General features: G+C 42.1%; 1 protein-coding gene across 3 annotated transcripts; it reads left to right on the top strand.

The window, feature by feature from the left end:
• Positions 1-1666: 1666 nt before the first annotated feature.
• Positions 1667-13296, top strand: SETD9 (SET domain containing 9). 3 transcript variants are annotated; one of them, XR_010923846.1, is made up of 7 exons: positions 1667-2550; positions 5614-5978; positions 8302-8425; positions 9590-9705; positions 9962-10131; positions 10879-10984; positions 12918-12933. XR_010923846.1 is itself a non-coding variant. In XM_067568746.1 (6 exons), the coding sequence occupies exons 1-6, from the start codon at positions 2465-2467 to the stop codon at positions 13003-13005; spliced, it is 885 nt and encodes a 294-aa protein (XP_067424847.1). In that variant the 5' UTR covers positions 1698-2464; the 3' UTR covers positions 13006-13296. The 3 variants fall into 3 exon arrangements, 2 of the variants coding, with proteins under 2 accessions (XP_067424848.1, XP_067424847.1); XM_067568746.1 differs by lacking the exon at positions 9962-10131 and having other exon boundaries at positions 1698-2550; positions 12918-13296; XM_067568747.1 differs by lacking the exons at positions 10879-10984; positions 12918-12933 and having other exon boundaries at positions 9962-10872.
• The last annotated feature ends 4005 nt before the right edge of the window (positions 13297-17301 follow it).

The following is a 17301-nucleotide window of genomic DNA, read 5'->3' as shown; positions in this document are numbered from 1 at the left end:
TTTTTTATTTGTTGTATTTTTAAAGAGCGAAAGCCTTAAAGTATGTGACTCTAGCAGAGGAGGAGATCGGAAATCCCCTTGTATCTCTGCATTAGTTTCCACCTTAGCCTACTAATCAATCTATCCCTGTCAAGATATTATCCACTATATAATTAAATTACATTATCAAAGCAGCATGAACATGCTAGAGTTAAACTGGGTTCACATCTGCTTTGCACCACCTGTGCAGCACAAAGCCACTACAATGCACTAGTGAATCTGCCCTTCATTTATAATTGACCTATTGTTTTAAAGCGCTGTTTTATGGAGACCAGCCCTGGGGGAGGGAAGGGGGGAACCAGTAGGAAACATCCCAATATTATTGGGACAAGCCTACTATTAGGAGCTTTATCTTATATGCACAACTATACTGCCCACCCTCCTGGAAAAAATAAGTGCCCCGATTTTTCACATGTGCTATCTGATCACACACACCACACCCCCCCCCCCCCACACACACACACAGTTACCAGGTGTCTGGTTTTCAACCAGAAAGCCAGGTCAAAAGGGGACCTGTACAATGTCCAGTCAGTACTGCTGACTGGACACCAAAAGTTCAGTTACCGCAGTAACCACAATTGGCCTCTGCCACAGGGAGGATGGGAAGAGCAGCTGCTGCTGCTGGAGGAGTTCAGCTGAAGGAGAGATGATCAGAACCCTTGTTGGCCCCCATTCTTGTCAATTTCACAGCTCTGGGCTGGAGCTCTGAAACTGACAAGAAAGGCTGTTAGGCTTCCTGTTGTGAACCCAGCACCTGGCTTACAGCTTGGCTTGTCACCCCAAGGTGAGTGGAGAGCTCCAGCTAGAGCCCAGTTGCCGCTTGGGTTCCTGGCTCCCCACTGGGAGCCTAGCTGCCCTTCTCAGCTCCCCACTCCCTGCCAGGAGCTAGTCTGCCCCACCCCCAGGATGCTGCTGGGCTCCCAGTAGGGAGTGGAGCTGAGCACCTGGGCTGCAGCTGGGGTCTCAGCAAGGGGCTCCACAGGGAGCTGAGGGCCTGAACTCTCAGCCTCTCCATCCCCCACTGCTCCTCTTAAGTCCATAGAAGTGTTCCTGGTAAGAACATGCACTACAGACAGAGGGAGGCTAGTGTGGACATGAAAAACCACAGTAACTACTGCAGTGGCTGTAAGTCGAGGTAACGTAGCTGACTTCAGGTTGTAGTGTATACATGCCCTGAGGATCTGGCTCCTGGAGGAGAGTTAGGTACCAACGCTGCCCTGCCTGAGGGGATGGATTCTGACAGCATGTCACTTGTGATGGCTGGTCCCACCTTCTCAACCTCTGGCTACCTCCAGCCCCTTGACCCAGAACAGCTGGGGACTGACCCCCACCCACCCATGCCCCACCTCCATCCCAACATGCCCCTATTGGGGCTGGCACCCTCCATCCCACCCTTGCTCCTCGTCCATCCCACCATGCCCCTATTGGGCAGGCAGGCTCTTGTCAGCTCCTCCCAGCTGTAGGCAGCCAGTCCTGGCTGAGGAGAGCACCAGCAGAGAGGGAGAGGGAGCTGTAGTAACCAGTTGAAAAAATTGGAAAGTTGGCAGCCCGAGTCTCAATGCTTCTCGTGTTTTAAGGACTCCCTCTGCATTCCTACCTCAGTTTCCCCAGCAGTGCTGGCTCTATGCACCAGCTAGCATACAGGCACCCCTTTACACAGCGGGGCCAAGTAATGTACCAATAGGAACTGTTGGGTTGATGCATGTGTCCGATCAAACTCAGACCCCGACTCCTTCTAGCCAATCGAGCTCTCTCATGCAAATAGCAGTACAGGAAGGGTGGGGGGATTGGCTGAGTTACCCAGAACGTCATCATTACCTGAGCCGGGTCTCCCTTGAGACTCCCCCTAAGGGAAGAAGATAGAATCCGACAGGGCCACACGTGCCCTCGCGCGGCTCATTCTCTAGCTGACGGACTGGCTCTGGGTACCCCCCTGGAGCTCCGGGCCTCGGTTCCACCGAATGGCTTCACCCCTGCCACGGCCCGCACAAGGCTGCGAGCATTGGGGAGTCCGGGGAGCGTCTGGCAGCGCCGCCGCCTTCCGTGGCGTGGCTCGCGGCTGGCAGGGCCTGAGCCAGGCGGCGTTTCTTAAAGGATCAGGTGTCGACCCGGGGGGTCTCAGCAGCGGCTGCGCTTTCCCAGCCGGTAGCCGGACACGGGGGTTCTTCTCTCCCCGGCCCGCCCCGCCCCGCCCCGCGCTGGGTGTCCTGTCCAGCCGCGCAGAGCTGGCCGCTGCACGGGGCGCCCCCACGCAGAACGGGGGGTGGCAGGTCTGGGGCCAGGAGCCCAGGGGGCGGGGGAGGCAGCGGCTGGCTGGGCGTCACCGGCGGGGCTGCCGGGAGAGAGCCCCTGCCCGTCCGGGGAGGTGACTCCTGCGCGGGGACGCGCTCCGGGAAAGGGGCGGCTCAAGTCTGGCGCGGCCGCCATGCTGCGGGCCCTGCTGCGGCGCTGGGCGTCCTACAAGTACCGCTTCGTGCCCTGGATCGCGCTGCGTCTCCGCCACAAGCGCAGGTGAGGAGGAGGAGGGGGCCGGCCCTGCTCCTCGGCTCGGGACCGCCTGGGGGCTCCCAGTCCGGCCCCGGGAGCTGGTCCTTGGGAACCCACCTGCACTGGGGACAAACCCGCTCCTGCAGGGCTGCAGCAGGGCGCGCGACCTAAAGCAAAGGCGGCAGTGGCAGCCCGCCATAAATGCAGCGGCGCGCGGGGGGCAGCGGCCGGCTGCACTGGTCAGTGCCTGGCCCGTCCGTCCTCTCGGCTGCTGCGATTAAACCGCAGCTTTTAACAGCGCCCAGCCCAGCCCAGCCCGCCTTGTGTGGGGTCAACCTGGGAACCGCGTCTCTCGTGCCTCCCCCAAATCGCCATGATTTCAAGTGCGGCTCGACTCCGAGTTTATGCCCCAAGTTATTTGCAGCTCCGATCGGGTTGGTGCGCAAGTCTGTTATTTTATTGAAATGTCACCCCAGCCAACCTGCTGCTGTGGGCTCTGCAGGACTGAGGACTAGGGGCAGTAGGAACCGAACCGGCTTCTGTCATGTCCCTGCCTGAGACAGCCTCGTGGACTCCCGCTCCCCCTCCTGTAGCTCTATCTATTAGTTCCGCAGTGGTAACAGCAGTAAAAGTGTTTTTTCATCTGTAACAAATGGAAAGCTGAACACAGAGGCGGAAATCCTGCCTCCATTGAAATCCGTGGCAAAATGTCCTTTGACTTTAATAGGGGTAACATCTCTCTCTCTCTCTCTCACACACACACACACAACACACACACACACACACAGAGAGAGAGCAAGATGGGGGACTAGTAAATTCCTTTTTCCATATTGACTTTCCAAAGCAGAGCTGCGTTTTAAGTGCCAGTGTTGTGCTGAAGACGATACAAGACCCAGCTCTTGATGCCTGCCCCGGTGAACCAAATGGAAGCTAATGTAACATTTTCAAAAGTGCCCAAGTGATTTAGGAGCTCAAGACTTTTTTTTTTAAGTGACTTAGATTCTTAAGTGCCCAAGTCATTTTTTAAAATAAGTGACTTTGGAGGCCAAATTTCAAGAGTTTTTGAAAAGTTTCTTCTCTGTCTTAATATTTTATATAGTGAGGTTGACAGCATTTTACTGATAGCTAAATTATCTGTTCCCTGATCCTGTTCAATGCACTAAAAAGTTTTGCTCTTTTCCTTCTGTGTATTTTTCTGTTTGCTTGATCACATTATTTACTGACAGTATTGTCAAATGCTATTTTCCTCAGTCTGTTGCTCTGAGATCCACATCTTACCCTGTTTTCCCTGTGTCCCATATACATTTTACAAATCAAGGAATTTACTTTCAAAGAGGTACAGCATCAGATTGTGGAATAGTGTCCCAAGGGAAGTGGTAGTAGCTCTGTTGTTTGAGCCATTAAATCTAGAGTGAAGAAAGCATTTGAGAATATACTATAGGGAACAATTCTGCATTGGCGGGGGTTTGGATTAGATGCCAAATAGGTCTTTTCTACCTCTCATTTCTGCAATAAATAAACCCTGGAGTGAATGCAACATTACATTGATTCTCTTGTGGAAGTAATAAATATCTCAAGCCAAGTTCTTGTGGTTTAATGATCTCATAAGAACTCTTCTAATGAATCACAGCCTTACAGTCACTCCAGGAGTATTATTGCATGCTTAGAAGAAATTGTAGCTTTCTAGCAACATCGTACTGACCTTACTATATTACAGACTCCAATTCTGAATAAAGTCAGCAACTAGAAAAGTTTAGGAATGTAGATTCTAATCTTACTTTTTTAATCTTTTTTTACAAAGGGGTGAGAATAACTACTATGAAGGGTAGCGTTTTTCCTGTCATCAGTTTTAAGTTTTCAGCTTAGCCTAGGATAATGGTTGAAAAAGTTGAAAAATTGTTCTCATTTGATTTTTATCTATGCTCTAAAGTTCTTTCTTAACAGCCAGTTCAGATGGGACTCAATGAGATTGAGACGTCAAACATTTTCAAAAGTACCCAAGTGATTTAGACAGGTAAATTCCAATTTTAGAAGTGACTTAGGCACCTAGGGTGAGATTCACAAGGTGGACTTAAGTGCTGCCACTTTAGGCTCCTAAATCCAAAATGTAGGTCCTCACAACCCCCACTCCGGTGTGGCCTGATCCTGTAGGCACGGAAGTTCCCATGGTTTTTGGGACAAAGGGCTGGCCTGGATTAGGCACCCAACTCTGGGAAAGGGTTCAGGGCTGTAAATCCCGAGTGGAGAGAGGAGCGTCCCTCCAGCCCAGAGTTAGGCTTTGAGGGGCTGTAGGCCACCCCCTCTTTTCATCTTTTCTTACTGCTATCTTAAGTGGCTCTCCATTTAGCACGATGACGTCTGTTAATCCCTTTTTAGGTGCCTAACTGTCCCCAGGCATTGTATAAGGAGCTTGGGTACCTAGCTCGGGACCATGAATTCCACTTGGCAGTAGAGCGCCACTAGGTACCGCAATGCTCAGCCTGAGTCCTTGGGAATACCACCCTTACTAACCTAACTCTCTCACTGACTTAATTTCAGTGAGATTAAGGCTCCTAAGTACCTACATCACTTTTGAAAATGGGATTTAGGCTCCTGTGTCATTTAGGTGTGTTTGAAAATTTTGCCCATCATTTGCATAAAAAATGTAAACCATTTCTTTTAACAATGCTAAAACCAATGCACAAGAGGAGTGAGATGGGTAATGTTTCTTTTTAAATTCAACAAGATCATATTTGGTCTCTTTTTAATGGTAAAATTAGTTGTTACATGATTTTAAACTAATTAAACATTGTTCTAAGAAATACATTAGAGCCTCACTACTCAGCATACTGTTGAATCTGTACAGAAATTGTTCCTTTCTTCATCACTTAGCACAGGTGTAATGAGCAATGTATTGTAATAAAGTGTCATTAAGATTCAAAGGTTGCATAGACCCATTGGCCTGCATTTTCAAAAAATGCATGCACAAGTCAAGAGTGCATATGCACATATGTATGAAAGGACTATCCTTTTGTTTCCATAAAACTTCTAACTGCCAATTCTTGTAGGAAAACTTGATGTTAGAATATTTTTTCTCTTCTGCCACAGGACCATCCGTTATGTACCAGACAAGTCCAAAGACAAAATTATCTCTGATGAAGATGTCCTTGAAACACTGCTGAAAATCTTTCAAGCTCTGTTCATAAATGACTTTAGTAGACAAATGGACTTCTTTGCCTTACTTCCAGAAGTTAAATCAAAATATCTGGAATTACTGACTCTTCAGTCTAAGAGATCAAAAACAACTGGTTGCAGCCATCAAAGTCAAAATATCTTTAATCCAGAGGAAGTTCTGTTTAATACATTAGGGTTCAGTATTACTCGAGATCGAAGTTTACTGATTTCTGCTGGAACAGGAGTCTTTGTTACCAAAGGTTTTGTGCCAAAAGGGGCAGTTATATCTCTGTATCCTGGTAATGAAATACTTTGTCATTTTCAAATAAGTTAAACATGATTTCTACCTATGTAGTTACTGATTGCATAACTGAATTGGTATCCCAGTTTTTTTACGTTTAGCTTTTTAACTTTGATATCTTGCCAAAATCACAGGTTAAAATTTGTAAAGGCATTTCCATTTGTAAACTGATATGGAGATCTCTTGGTGATAAGAAAAAAATATATATTTTGTGTTCTCTGCATAACCAAGATCTGGTTTAAATTGGTAGAAAATTTGTCCCTAGTTCTGTAATGCACATGAGTAACTTAATGCATTTGAACAATCCTATGTAATTCAATGAGCCTTCTCATGTTCATAAAGTTGTTTATGTGCATAAATGTTTGCAGATTGGGGCAGAATATAGAACATTTTCACAGCACAAAGATGCATTTTTAAAATTAAGAATGAAAGTAGAATCTACATGAAAAAAATGTAAAAGACCAGAATGGGGAAAATTGAGTAAAAATCCTGCCTAGTGACACAATGCTCCAAAAAGTGAGTATGAAAAAATGGCACTTCTTGCTTTGCTCCTACTCCTTGTCTCTTGAAGTTTTATTGGTTTTCTTTGATTAACAACGTTTTTAGTTCTGTTGGAACATCAGAGCCAGTACAGCTGTAGGAGAATAAGCTGAATTCTGTTCTGCTGTGAGCATCAACAAAATCACCAGCTAAATTCTGATTGCAGAATATTTATTTATTGCAGTTGATGATGTAAAAGGCAGTAATTGATAATCGAATCCCAGGATGAGTTTGAGTTGGCATTTAGAAACATCGGTCTAGATTTTAATCTCCTTTTGTGGCCGTTTGTGGTTCTCTGGTGGTGGAATCTGGACTAACTGGCCAGCTGAGAATGGAAGTTCTCATCTGGTGTAAAGTGGTATACTCAGCTCTGTAGTCAACTGCTCCCCCCAGTGGAGATACAGGGAAGGGGCTCAGGACAGAGTGAAGTACAAATGGGATACACCTATTCTATGTCAATTCACAGTTGGTTTAGGGCCCTAGAGAGACCATAGCCAGTTGGTTTCAGTACAAGCAGCCTCAAAGATGGTGGCACAAATATACCATGAGAATCAGGGAGGCATATCTTGTTCCCTTAGGCCCCCACTCCTGTGCCAATATTGGTTCAGGAGACAATCAGGACCATCGTCTTTGACTTGTAAATTGACCAAGTGTCATCTAGAAGTCACAGAGAATAAAAATGCATCCCCACAGTCAGTTCTTACAGAGTAATTCTTTAGTGTTTAACAACATTTTAAGTGTAAGTTTAGATGCACTGGGGGCATATCACTTGTGCATTAGCCTCCCTGTCAGAGAGAAGGAGGTGCAGAAATACATACCCTCTTCACTGAGAAGGCAACTGCTGGGCTGTGGTAACATCAGCTCAGTGCAGTTCTGTCTGTTCTTTCACAAAGGCCCATAGGCTGCTCATCAAGCTACCTGCAGGTTTTTAACAAAGAGGTTACTAAAGTGGCTAGTTAAAGATGAAATATGTGTGAGGGAAGCCAGCGTGCAAGGGTGACATAATAATATATAAAACTGTGACCCAGTCTCCTCCTTTCATTGGGTCAGCCCATATCAGTAGGTTGGAACCAGATTCCTTTGACGCAGATTAAATCCTGTTCATGACTTTTTTTGGGGTGTCCTGCTGAACAGTTTTTGTTTTCTTTTGCTCCTCATTTTGCTCATTCTCCCTCTACCCCCTGCCTCAAACAGGTAGAATCTCTGATTTGGGGGGTCTCTTTTGCCAGCTATGTGCCCATTTCTAAGTGCCTACCACAATGTAGGTGGCAGAGAAACAATAATTGTTCTTAACTGAAGGTACCTGTACAAATATCTTTTCACCTATACCCCAATGAGCTGAGTTGTCCTTGCTGCCTCTCCCAATTTGGGGTGTGGCAAGCAGGCTCTTCTCATTTATACATCCCCTACTAGATTATATCCTCCAGCCCCAAGCTCCCTAAATGGCTCTATTCAGGATTTGGTTAACATTCTTTCTGTTCATCTCTCAGACTTATTTGGATTTGTCTCTGCCTTTTGTTTTGTTGTGTTGCCAATGTGGCCAACTCTAATGACCCACAGGGAACAGGTTTGTTAAATTTGTACAACATCTCAGATGAATGACCCTATAGGAATGAAAATAGTAACAAATATTAATGGCAGTTCATGAATTGAGGAAAGAATAATTTTCTTACCCTCTGCCACCTTTGGCCTCTGTCTGAGAGATTGGCTCATGACTACTAAACTCATTCTGACGCCTTTATTTATTGCCTTCTAAAATATCCATGTCTGTCTTATAACAGGTACAGTGTATCAAAAATATGAGCCCATCTTTTTCCAGTCCATTGGCAATCCATTTATTTTTAGATGCATAGATGGTGTACTTATTGATGGGAATGATAAAGGAATATCAAAAGTAGTGTACAGGTAAGCAATCAAAAGAAATAGGGGAACAAAAGACAATTGAAATATTGAAAGGTATGGTTATCTAAACACACTGTTATCTGAAACTAAAAGTAGTTGGATTTGTCTGACTTTTTTATTTTATTTTTCCCCATATGATATCACGTACTGTAATATAAGATGCAGTGTTGTCAATCTATTCTCTTGTAACGAGGCTGGAATCTATTGGCTGTGATATATCAATATCATCACATCATCGTGTGCCAGTCACTAAATTTGACAAGACACACTTTGCTGAAAACTACTGCTTGAATAGCTGTGATTTTTATAAGAAAATACTTTAAATCTAGGGTCTGCTTCAGTATAAAGTTTTTAAAATATATTTTGAGATTTCTGATTAAATCTGGTTGGTGGATTAAGGAAGAAAACCTTTGCATGTCATGAAGCATGAACTCTTTGGCCCCTAAGGGACCTATTATCTAGCCCTGATGCGTCCAACTTGCCTTTAAAAAGCACTGCATAAAGCGGGACTGCGGAAGAGTAAGCCTTCCCTTTGACTAGCCCAGAGGCTAACATGCACTTTACCAAATTTTAGTTTCCAGGGAAATTCAATTTACAGAAACATCTGTGCAGAATGTAAATGTCACACGTCCAAAATAGAATGAACAGTAACAACCAGGAAACAATGTGAAAGGACGGTCCACTTGTATCGAGTTTGGATTCTGGGAGTGAGACTGAGTTGATCTTGTAGTGGCCCTTCTCCTCATAGCCTGAAAGGGAAATTAAATGTAATGACATTTCTTTAAAGATGGTGAGTTTTGAGGTATTTTTTGCTTGTTGTAAAAATGCTGTCATTCCAGCTTCTCTGGTAGATTCGGTTTTATTTAGTCCTTGCAGTTTTGATCCATAGATTCCAAGGCCAGAAGGGACCACTGTGATCATCTGGTCTGACCTCCGGCATAACACAACTCATTGTTTTATATTCTTTTTTTTTTTTTTTTTAAAGGACCAGCCTGTCTTTTTAATTGTTTACTGTCTGAATGCCAATTTATTAATGAATCAACCAAATGGTGTTGGGGGAATATAACATTAGCTAACTGTTGTATATTTCCAGAGGTTGAAATAATGGTCAAAAAAGGCGTCAAGAAAAGAAACTACCTTACTAGTTAATATTGTGACTCCTTTCAGATCATGCAGCAAGAGGGATCAGCTTGGTCCTTTTCAAATGAATGATATCACTTGGCTCACACCTGCTGTGCAAAATCCACTGGCAGTGGGGCAGTATGTTAACAACTGTTCACACAGTAAGTTGGAATGTAGATTTCCTAGTCTCCAAGCTGACTTTGTGTGAAAATGACTTTTGTTGGGATTAGGAAATGGTAATTGGTAATATCACTCTTTCAAAGAGATCCAAACACACTTGATGGTGTAGCAGAGGTTCTCAGGCTAAAACGTCCAGTCATTAATGGCAATTGGGTGTCCATATCCGAGAGCAACTTCGAAAATTTCATCCTTGTCTGGCCTGCTAACCCTCAGTGGTCCTGTCCTGCTCATCTGCAGAATTCAACGTCTGAAAACAAAGCAGTAAAAACTTGGACTATCGGGGAAAGGAAATCCATGGAATGGTCCCTCTTAGGAAGTGGTCCATAGAATGGAATAGTTGGAGAACCTCTTATGTCACATAATGTTACTACATAATTCTGAAAATAATTTGGCAATCCCAATGCATGGTAAACATTTTTGAATGAAAGGTTTTTCACATCATGGTTCAATTACTGACCATAAAAGCTTTTTTTTATTGAGTAAGTCTCAGAAGTCTGTATGCAATAGATAAGTCCAGCAACCCCTGTGTTAATTAATATAACAACACTGTGGGCTACAGAGAGTGGGGCTACTTACCCTAATGCCTTCCTCAATACAAAATATAAAAATACTTCTGAGAGACTGGGTGGCTCATGGGATTGGTTGTGAGATAATGTAGAGTTTCATGGTCCTCAGAGACTGCCAGTGAAATGAGTTGGGTATCTCAGTGCATTGCCCAGGGATAAGTGTCCACATCATAAATAAGCCACTACACAAGTGCCACCTGTGTAAGGCAGCCTGACCAGAGAGACTAAGGCGTGAATGGACATAGAGACAGAACTATACATTATTGACTCTGTAAACTCGAAGCTGTGCACCCTGGTGGTCCAATGGATAACAAGAACTATTTTGTTAAATTAGGATGAAATTGACCCCTGCTCAGGGGACCAGCACAAGACCTATGTGTCACTTACCCTTTCAAAGTAGGGCTTAAATGGGGCTTAGACAGTGCATAGGTCTTGTGCTGGCTCTCTCCACAGGGGTGGATTCTACTCATGGTGAGCACAGCTAGTAGAAGAACACGGTGTATTTCCAGATATAAATGCTGTATATGAATTTCTCAGACCTGTATAAGACTTTTTTTTTTCTTCCTCTCCCCCTCCCCCACCTCCGAGACAAGACAGCCAATGTCTGTTATCAGGAGTTTGATGTGCCTGGATGTTTTCCAATAGAACTGAAACAGTATCTTCCAAACATCACCTACAGCCATGATGTACCTACGTAAGTATATTTGTACTTTTTTCATAGCATTCAAATAGCCAAATTAGTAAATGAACAAAGTTCATCTCTGTTGAGGTGACATACACAAAACCACAGCCCTGTTAGCTTTTTAAATAGTCGTGCTGTAAGCAAATTAGGGAACTGTTTTACGCCCACACTTATATCAGCATAGCTCTGGGAATGAATTTTGTAAAGCAACTAGTACTAGAGTTGCCAAGGCACTCACAACATTGCAATTTGTGCATTCCACTGAAACAATAGTTGTATTTTTGCTTGTATTATAGACAATCAGAGTAGTGTATTTAACTTTATTTCAAATGTTAATTTAAAATTTGGACAATATTCCTTATCTGATTATATCCCTTTTAAAGTAGGTGATACTTGGTGTCTAAACTGATTAGCATCATCCTTTTAATATCCCTCCCTTCCAATTCTCTCTGTATAAGTGGATAAGAGAGAGAGCAAGTGGATGGGTTTGCTAAAAGAGATCCACAATATCTTTATGTTCACGCAGATGCAATTTGAAACTAGTAGAGTTGCAAACACTTTGGCAAAATAAGGACTGTGTGATAGAAAGAGCAATTGATCTGTAGATAGATATTCTCAAAACCTGGTTATGAACTGAGAATCCATGATCTTGTAAATTTATTCTTTGCAAAGAATTTGGAAATATTCATTTTTTGAAATCTGAGAGAATTCTCAGCAGGATGAAAAACTTTGAACAGATTCCAACATCAATTTTGTTTTTGAATGCAATGACCTGCTAATCTGGCCAGTTGCTCGAGTGCTTCTTGATTTTAGAAGCTTGAGAACTCACCACCTTTTTCAGATTTCATTGGGTTCTAGAATTCAAAGTTGTAGGTGGATCAGCTAAAACTTTTCATGTGGTTCTGGAGCTATTTCAGAATACTGTTCTTTGGGTGGAGAGAGTAGTCGGCAATATCACGAAGGAGACAGTGTCACTAATCTTAGACAATAGACTTTAAAGACAAAGTTAAAGCTGAGAGTATGTATCAGTAATTTAAGTGTAAATAAAGAATGTAATTGAATTTCTTGGCTTTTTGTCCCCAAAGTTGATACACATATAAGAGAGCCAAATACTTGTGTGTGGAAATTCACAGTAAACGGGCTCAATTTACCTTAACTTTACCGACTTAGGGCTTATCTACAGATGGAAATTATAGTATAGATTTGGCTGCCCAATTCTTATTAATTTTACAAAAGCTAAATCCAGATTCCTTCTGTGACTTTGAAAATCTCATCCTACAGCATACTAGAACGTGATCTTGAAGAGCTATGGTAACTGACATGGCAGTAACACTACTTGGCATTTAGCATAGACCGGACTCTCCTTTAACTTTGTGCCAGCTAGTTGTGTTTCAGCATAGGGTTCACCATGTCCAGCTGACATGATGTTAAACCCAACAGCAGCTATTGATCCATAAACTGAGATTTGTGGAAAAGCTACCACTGTAGTCATATGTCCTTGTAGGACAAGGACTTCAGCTGACTGGTCTCCTCTCCATGTGTTGTGGCTTGCCTAAGTGTAGGTTTATTTGCAGTTGGTGGTAGGAGTATGTAGAACAATGTCCTGTGCTTGATCATCCTTGCCAGAGCCCCTGCCTTGTCTGCTTTAGTATCCTTTCCTCAATCTCTTTTGTTTGTGTTTACAGCCTGTGTACTTTGTATGCTAGAAACAATATTTACGTGTAAGCATTTTCTGTGCTTTTCTAGTGACAGATTGAAATTGGACACCAGTACTGCCTATAATGTGACATGTATATTTCAGCTATATTTGTACAGTATCAAATGATTTCCAGTGCTTCTGTATGAACAGAAGCCCCAGAGTAGCCATAACCACTATCTTAGCATCTTACCATGATCAATTTAATAAATTAGTGAAATGCTCCTTTTTGCTTTTCTTATTTTGCAGCTCCTTGAGGTGTGTGGTTCTTGTCACTCTCAGAGAGATTGAGCAAGGAGAAGAGCTTTTTTCTAATTACTACACCATTGTCAATTGAATCAGTGGAATCATGGATTAAAGAATTCTTTGCTATTAAGATATTTATTGTGTGTTCACTTGGCAACCTCCTGTGCATCTCTGTGTAATGGAGAGCTGTGCTTTCCAGTTAAAAAATGGGCTATAAAGCTATATTTTCATGTAAATACTACTTCATATTTTAATAAAGTGGTGGAGGTTTGAAGCTGTTTGCATCATTAAGTTTTCAGATGTTAATGCTGCAGCAAGTTTAATTGGTTTTTGGCTAACTGCACAATTGCTCATAAAATTAAAATCTAGTTTCTGAATGTTATTTTATCTTCTGTTTTGTCTATTTGCACATCACTATGATCCATTTTAAACCTCTAACCCCCTCTGCTGTTCTCACTATGATGGATATAATTTGTACAAAACATCTCCTTTTGGTAAAATGTCACTACTTCAGTTTTGTTTCTAATGTCATCCTCGACACAACACAGTTTTTCATGATTAGATCCTACTAATGGAACGTTACATTTTGAAAAATAAGTTCCACTCTTGCTGCATTTTTAAAAAAAAATCAGTAACTTTCCCCACACATTTCTGAGGTGTGATATTTCATACAGAACGTATTTTGAGAGAGTACTTTGAGCCATAGTTTAACTGAAGTGAGGCCAATGAAGTATTGTCTTTTTGAAAACAAGTGTTGAATAGTTTTGTTAATATGATCCTTCCCCAACACAATTTCTTTGAAATGGTATTTTAAAAATTTATTTTAATAAAGTAGATAATTTTTCAGCTTTTATGTCTGGTGGAGCAATATCTGAATCACCTCAGGCTTTGCCCCAAAGCTTCAAGCAAACCTCACGTTTTGTTTTGAGGGTTGAGTCAGAACTCAGCCCTAGTTCCAGTACATGCCACTTTCCATCCTCAGTGCTAATGCTAAATAGAAGGCAGGGTGATCTGCTAGTCCCACCAGGGTCCAGTCTTCTCTTCAGAGACCAACCTGGGAACCTGCTTGCCTCCTTTGCCATTTGATCTCTTCCATGGGTCACCTATTCTCTTCCCACCTTATCTGAGAGTGAATCAGGAATTACTTTGGAGAAGCCTAGCCTTAGAACTCTGCTAAGTGCAAGGCTACCCCATAAAGAGATCAGAGCAAGGAGCAGAGTTGGTTGACCTCTGAAGAGGAGCCTGGATGCGACAAACAGTAACCAGTGCCTTCTCTCACCCCCCACAGGACAGCACAGCTCTTAGTCTCTGTGGCTGTTGTATCTTGTGTGTTGGGCACAAAGTGAAGTTCACAGCCATATGGAAATTACTAGTCTTAGAATTTTAGAAGAACCAGATGGTCTCTGTCTCCTAGCAGCAATGCAACCCAAAGCAATTAATTGTAATAATCCTTTGTGTATGTTAACAGTTAAGACATTATCACATTTAAAGAATACTAATGTCTTAAAATGGTGGAGGTTACATTTACTTGTGTTTTACTGAGAATGGCTTACTCATCCAGCACTACAGGTACTGAATGCAATAAGGTAATTAGGCTGCAGCCCCTCAGCTGCATCTGCAGAGCATGAGCATGGTGGAGGTGGAGAGGTGAGGCTGACTCCTCCTTTTTAATGCCACTGAAAATGAGAAATTAGCCTGATAGCCTTCCTAACCCTTAGGGCATGCTCCTACATCAGAGGCCTCGCCAGGGCTGAACTAGAGCTGGCAGTGGCAGCCAATATCTCCCTGCTGGTTGCAGGAGAGACCCAAAAACAACCCTTGGGGAGCAGAGCCAGCAGAAGGATGATACAGTCATGAGCTACTAGACCACCCAGCAGGTACATAAAGGTGATGATATTGGGGCTAAGGAGATGGGGGAAGGGAGAAAGGTGTAAGTACAATGCAATAAAGGGGAAATGACACATGAAATACTTTCACATTCATATGTAAAACTTTTTGGAGAGTAATTTAGATTTCTGTTATTTAGCTACAGCAAGAAACAAGACCTTATTTTATAAAATCTTACTCATTAGCCTTAAAAAGCAGCAACTAGTGAAGTAATATAGTATAGGAGAAGATCATGTGGCAGGGTCAGGAACTTAATTACCAGCATAACAACAAACCAGCCCTTTCTAAATGCAACATAATCCAATGGCTAGAAGTTGAAGCGAGGCAAATTCAGTGTGGGCATAAGGTGTATATTTAATAGCATAATTAACCATTGGAACAATTTACCAAAGGTCATTGGAGGATTCTCCATCACTGACAATTTTTAAAGCCAGAAGGGATGTTTTTCTAAAACATGCTCTAAGAATTCTTTTGGGGAAGGTCTTAAGCCTGTGTTATACAAAGGGTCAGACTAGAGGATCATAATGGTCCCTTCTGGCCTTGGATGCTATGAAGCTAGAATAAAGCTTATCACAATAAACACAATTTCTCTGTTAAATTTATAACCTGGGGAGATGACTTGGTTAATTTTAATTGGAAAGCCCTCAAATTGGAGCATACTTGGATTTAGAATGAATTAGCACTTGTGCACTAGCAGCAGTGTAGGGAAAGGAAAATCAGTGCAAAGACTAAAAATGTAAGACCATTTAAAACTACTCATCCCAGTTCAGCAAGGTCCTCTCCCCAAATAGCAGTTTATGCTAGACAACTCTTTAGTCCCAGGATATAATTAACATATTTAGCACCACTGCCTAACAAGCATGATGAATTACATTGAGTAAAGCCAATTATTTAGAAACTCTTTAAGCCCTTAGTTTCAATTTGCCCATATAAAACTCTAATACTTCCAAGGTAGTGTGAAGTTATCAGAGGTGGGAATGCAAATGTTATTGCCCTCACAATGACATTCCAAAAATCTTAATTGGGAAGATTAATTTGAGGCTAGTTCAAATCTTTTTTCAGTAGCCTGAGTGGAATTTGTTATACAAAAATAAGCATATTGTATCTAACTTTGCCATAAGTGTTAGTCACAAAAATGCACTTTCTGTTGAAATAAGACATGAAGTGATTGCTGTCTTAGATGTCATTTAAGAAGTGATAAGATTTGAGATGTGATCAATTAAAAGTTGGGTAGTAACCTAAGGAAAAAGAGTCTGCTTTACTTCAGTATTTCTTTGGTCAGTTGTTATCATTCAACATCAGTTACAATTAATTAATTTACAGCTGCAGTTGTTACTGTTAAACATAAAGGAGCTGATGATATCAACACTACTCTGTCTTCTGGTCTTGCTAGTGGGCAATGCTTTCAGGCTGGAAGAGGAAGAGTCTGTTATAGCTGCCTATCTGAGAGAAGTACTTTGATGTTTTAAGGCTCTTCATAGGGCTGGCCTAAGACTTCATCCAGGTTCCTTCAGCAGTAAGGAAACAAGCACACTAGGACAGGGTGTTCCCTTTCTATCTAGTTGTGATGGGTGGTCTGGAGCTTGGTGGACATCTGCACTGATGACACAGAACAAACAGAACACAATCCTTGCTCCATGCATCTCTTTGACAATGACAAAACAAGACCCTTTTTTTTAGTTTTGTAGATGCATACTTGTCATTGTTTATTTTGAGAACCACAGCATGTAAATCTTTATATACAAAACATCTTGGGGTATGCCCTGGGTCTGCTTTTAGACCTTCAACAGGTGAAGCTCTGAATATTTTTCAGTGCTTCTGTTACATGTTGCACATACTTGGCAAACATTAAACCAGTCTTGCATTTTGATTCTTATAGGAGGGGTGTTCCCTGGGACACTTCAAATATGCAGCTAAAATTTTAGTTTTGACCCTGATTTCTTACGACATTTCACTTTCAATTCTTTTATTACTGCCTTTCTATTTGTAGGTGTATCCCACTTGGTTTCTGATAGTCATAAGCACAATTAATTGTATGCACCCTGATTAATATTTAAATTTGTGATTAAAATAGACAAGCGCTTGAATCTTAGCAATAAAGATAGTGGTTTAAATAGTGTTTCTCAAATTTAACCTTTACTGTAGACTTCATTCTATCAGGGAGTTATGTACTCTAGATCCTTAATTTTGTGATTACTGCATCAGAAATTATAGAACACAAAATACATAACAATTTGTAATATCTACTCATTTATTCAGCTTATATAAAAGAATGGAAGCTACTGCCAGAGGAAGTCCTCTATTCTTTCAGACCAGACCAGAGTCAAACCAAGTGTGTGAAAAAGCAAAAGGTTCCGCTTTTCATCCATGCAACATTATATTTAGGCAGCAGATCCATTTACATGTACTCTGCTGGACCTTCTTTCAAGCTAAAAGGGATAAGTCCCTTTGTTTATTGAGAGAACTGGAAACAATAGAAGGCACCTCTTAGATAACAAGC

Source organism: Emydura macquarii, unplaced genomic scaffold (genome assembly GCF_026122565.2).
Source record: "Emydura macquarii macquarii isolate MOO-44397 ecotype Brisbane River unplaced genomic scaffold, CSIRO-AGI_Emac_v2 contig_2897, whole genome shotgun sequence".
Taxonomy (NCBI): Eukaryota; Metazoa; Chordata; order Testudines; family Chelidae; genus Emydura; species Emydura macquarii.
Note: the sequence above shows the minus strand (reverse complement) of the source record. Positions and strands in the feature narration are given on the sequence as shown.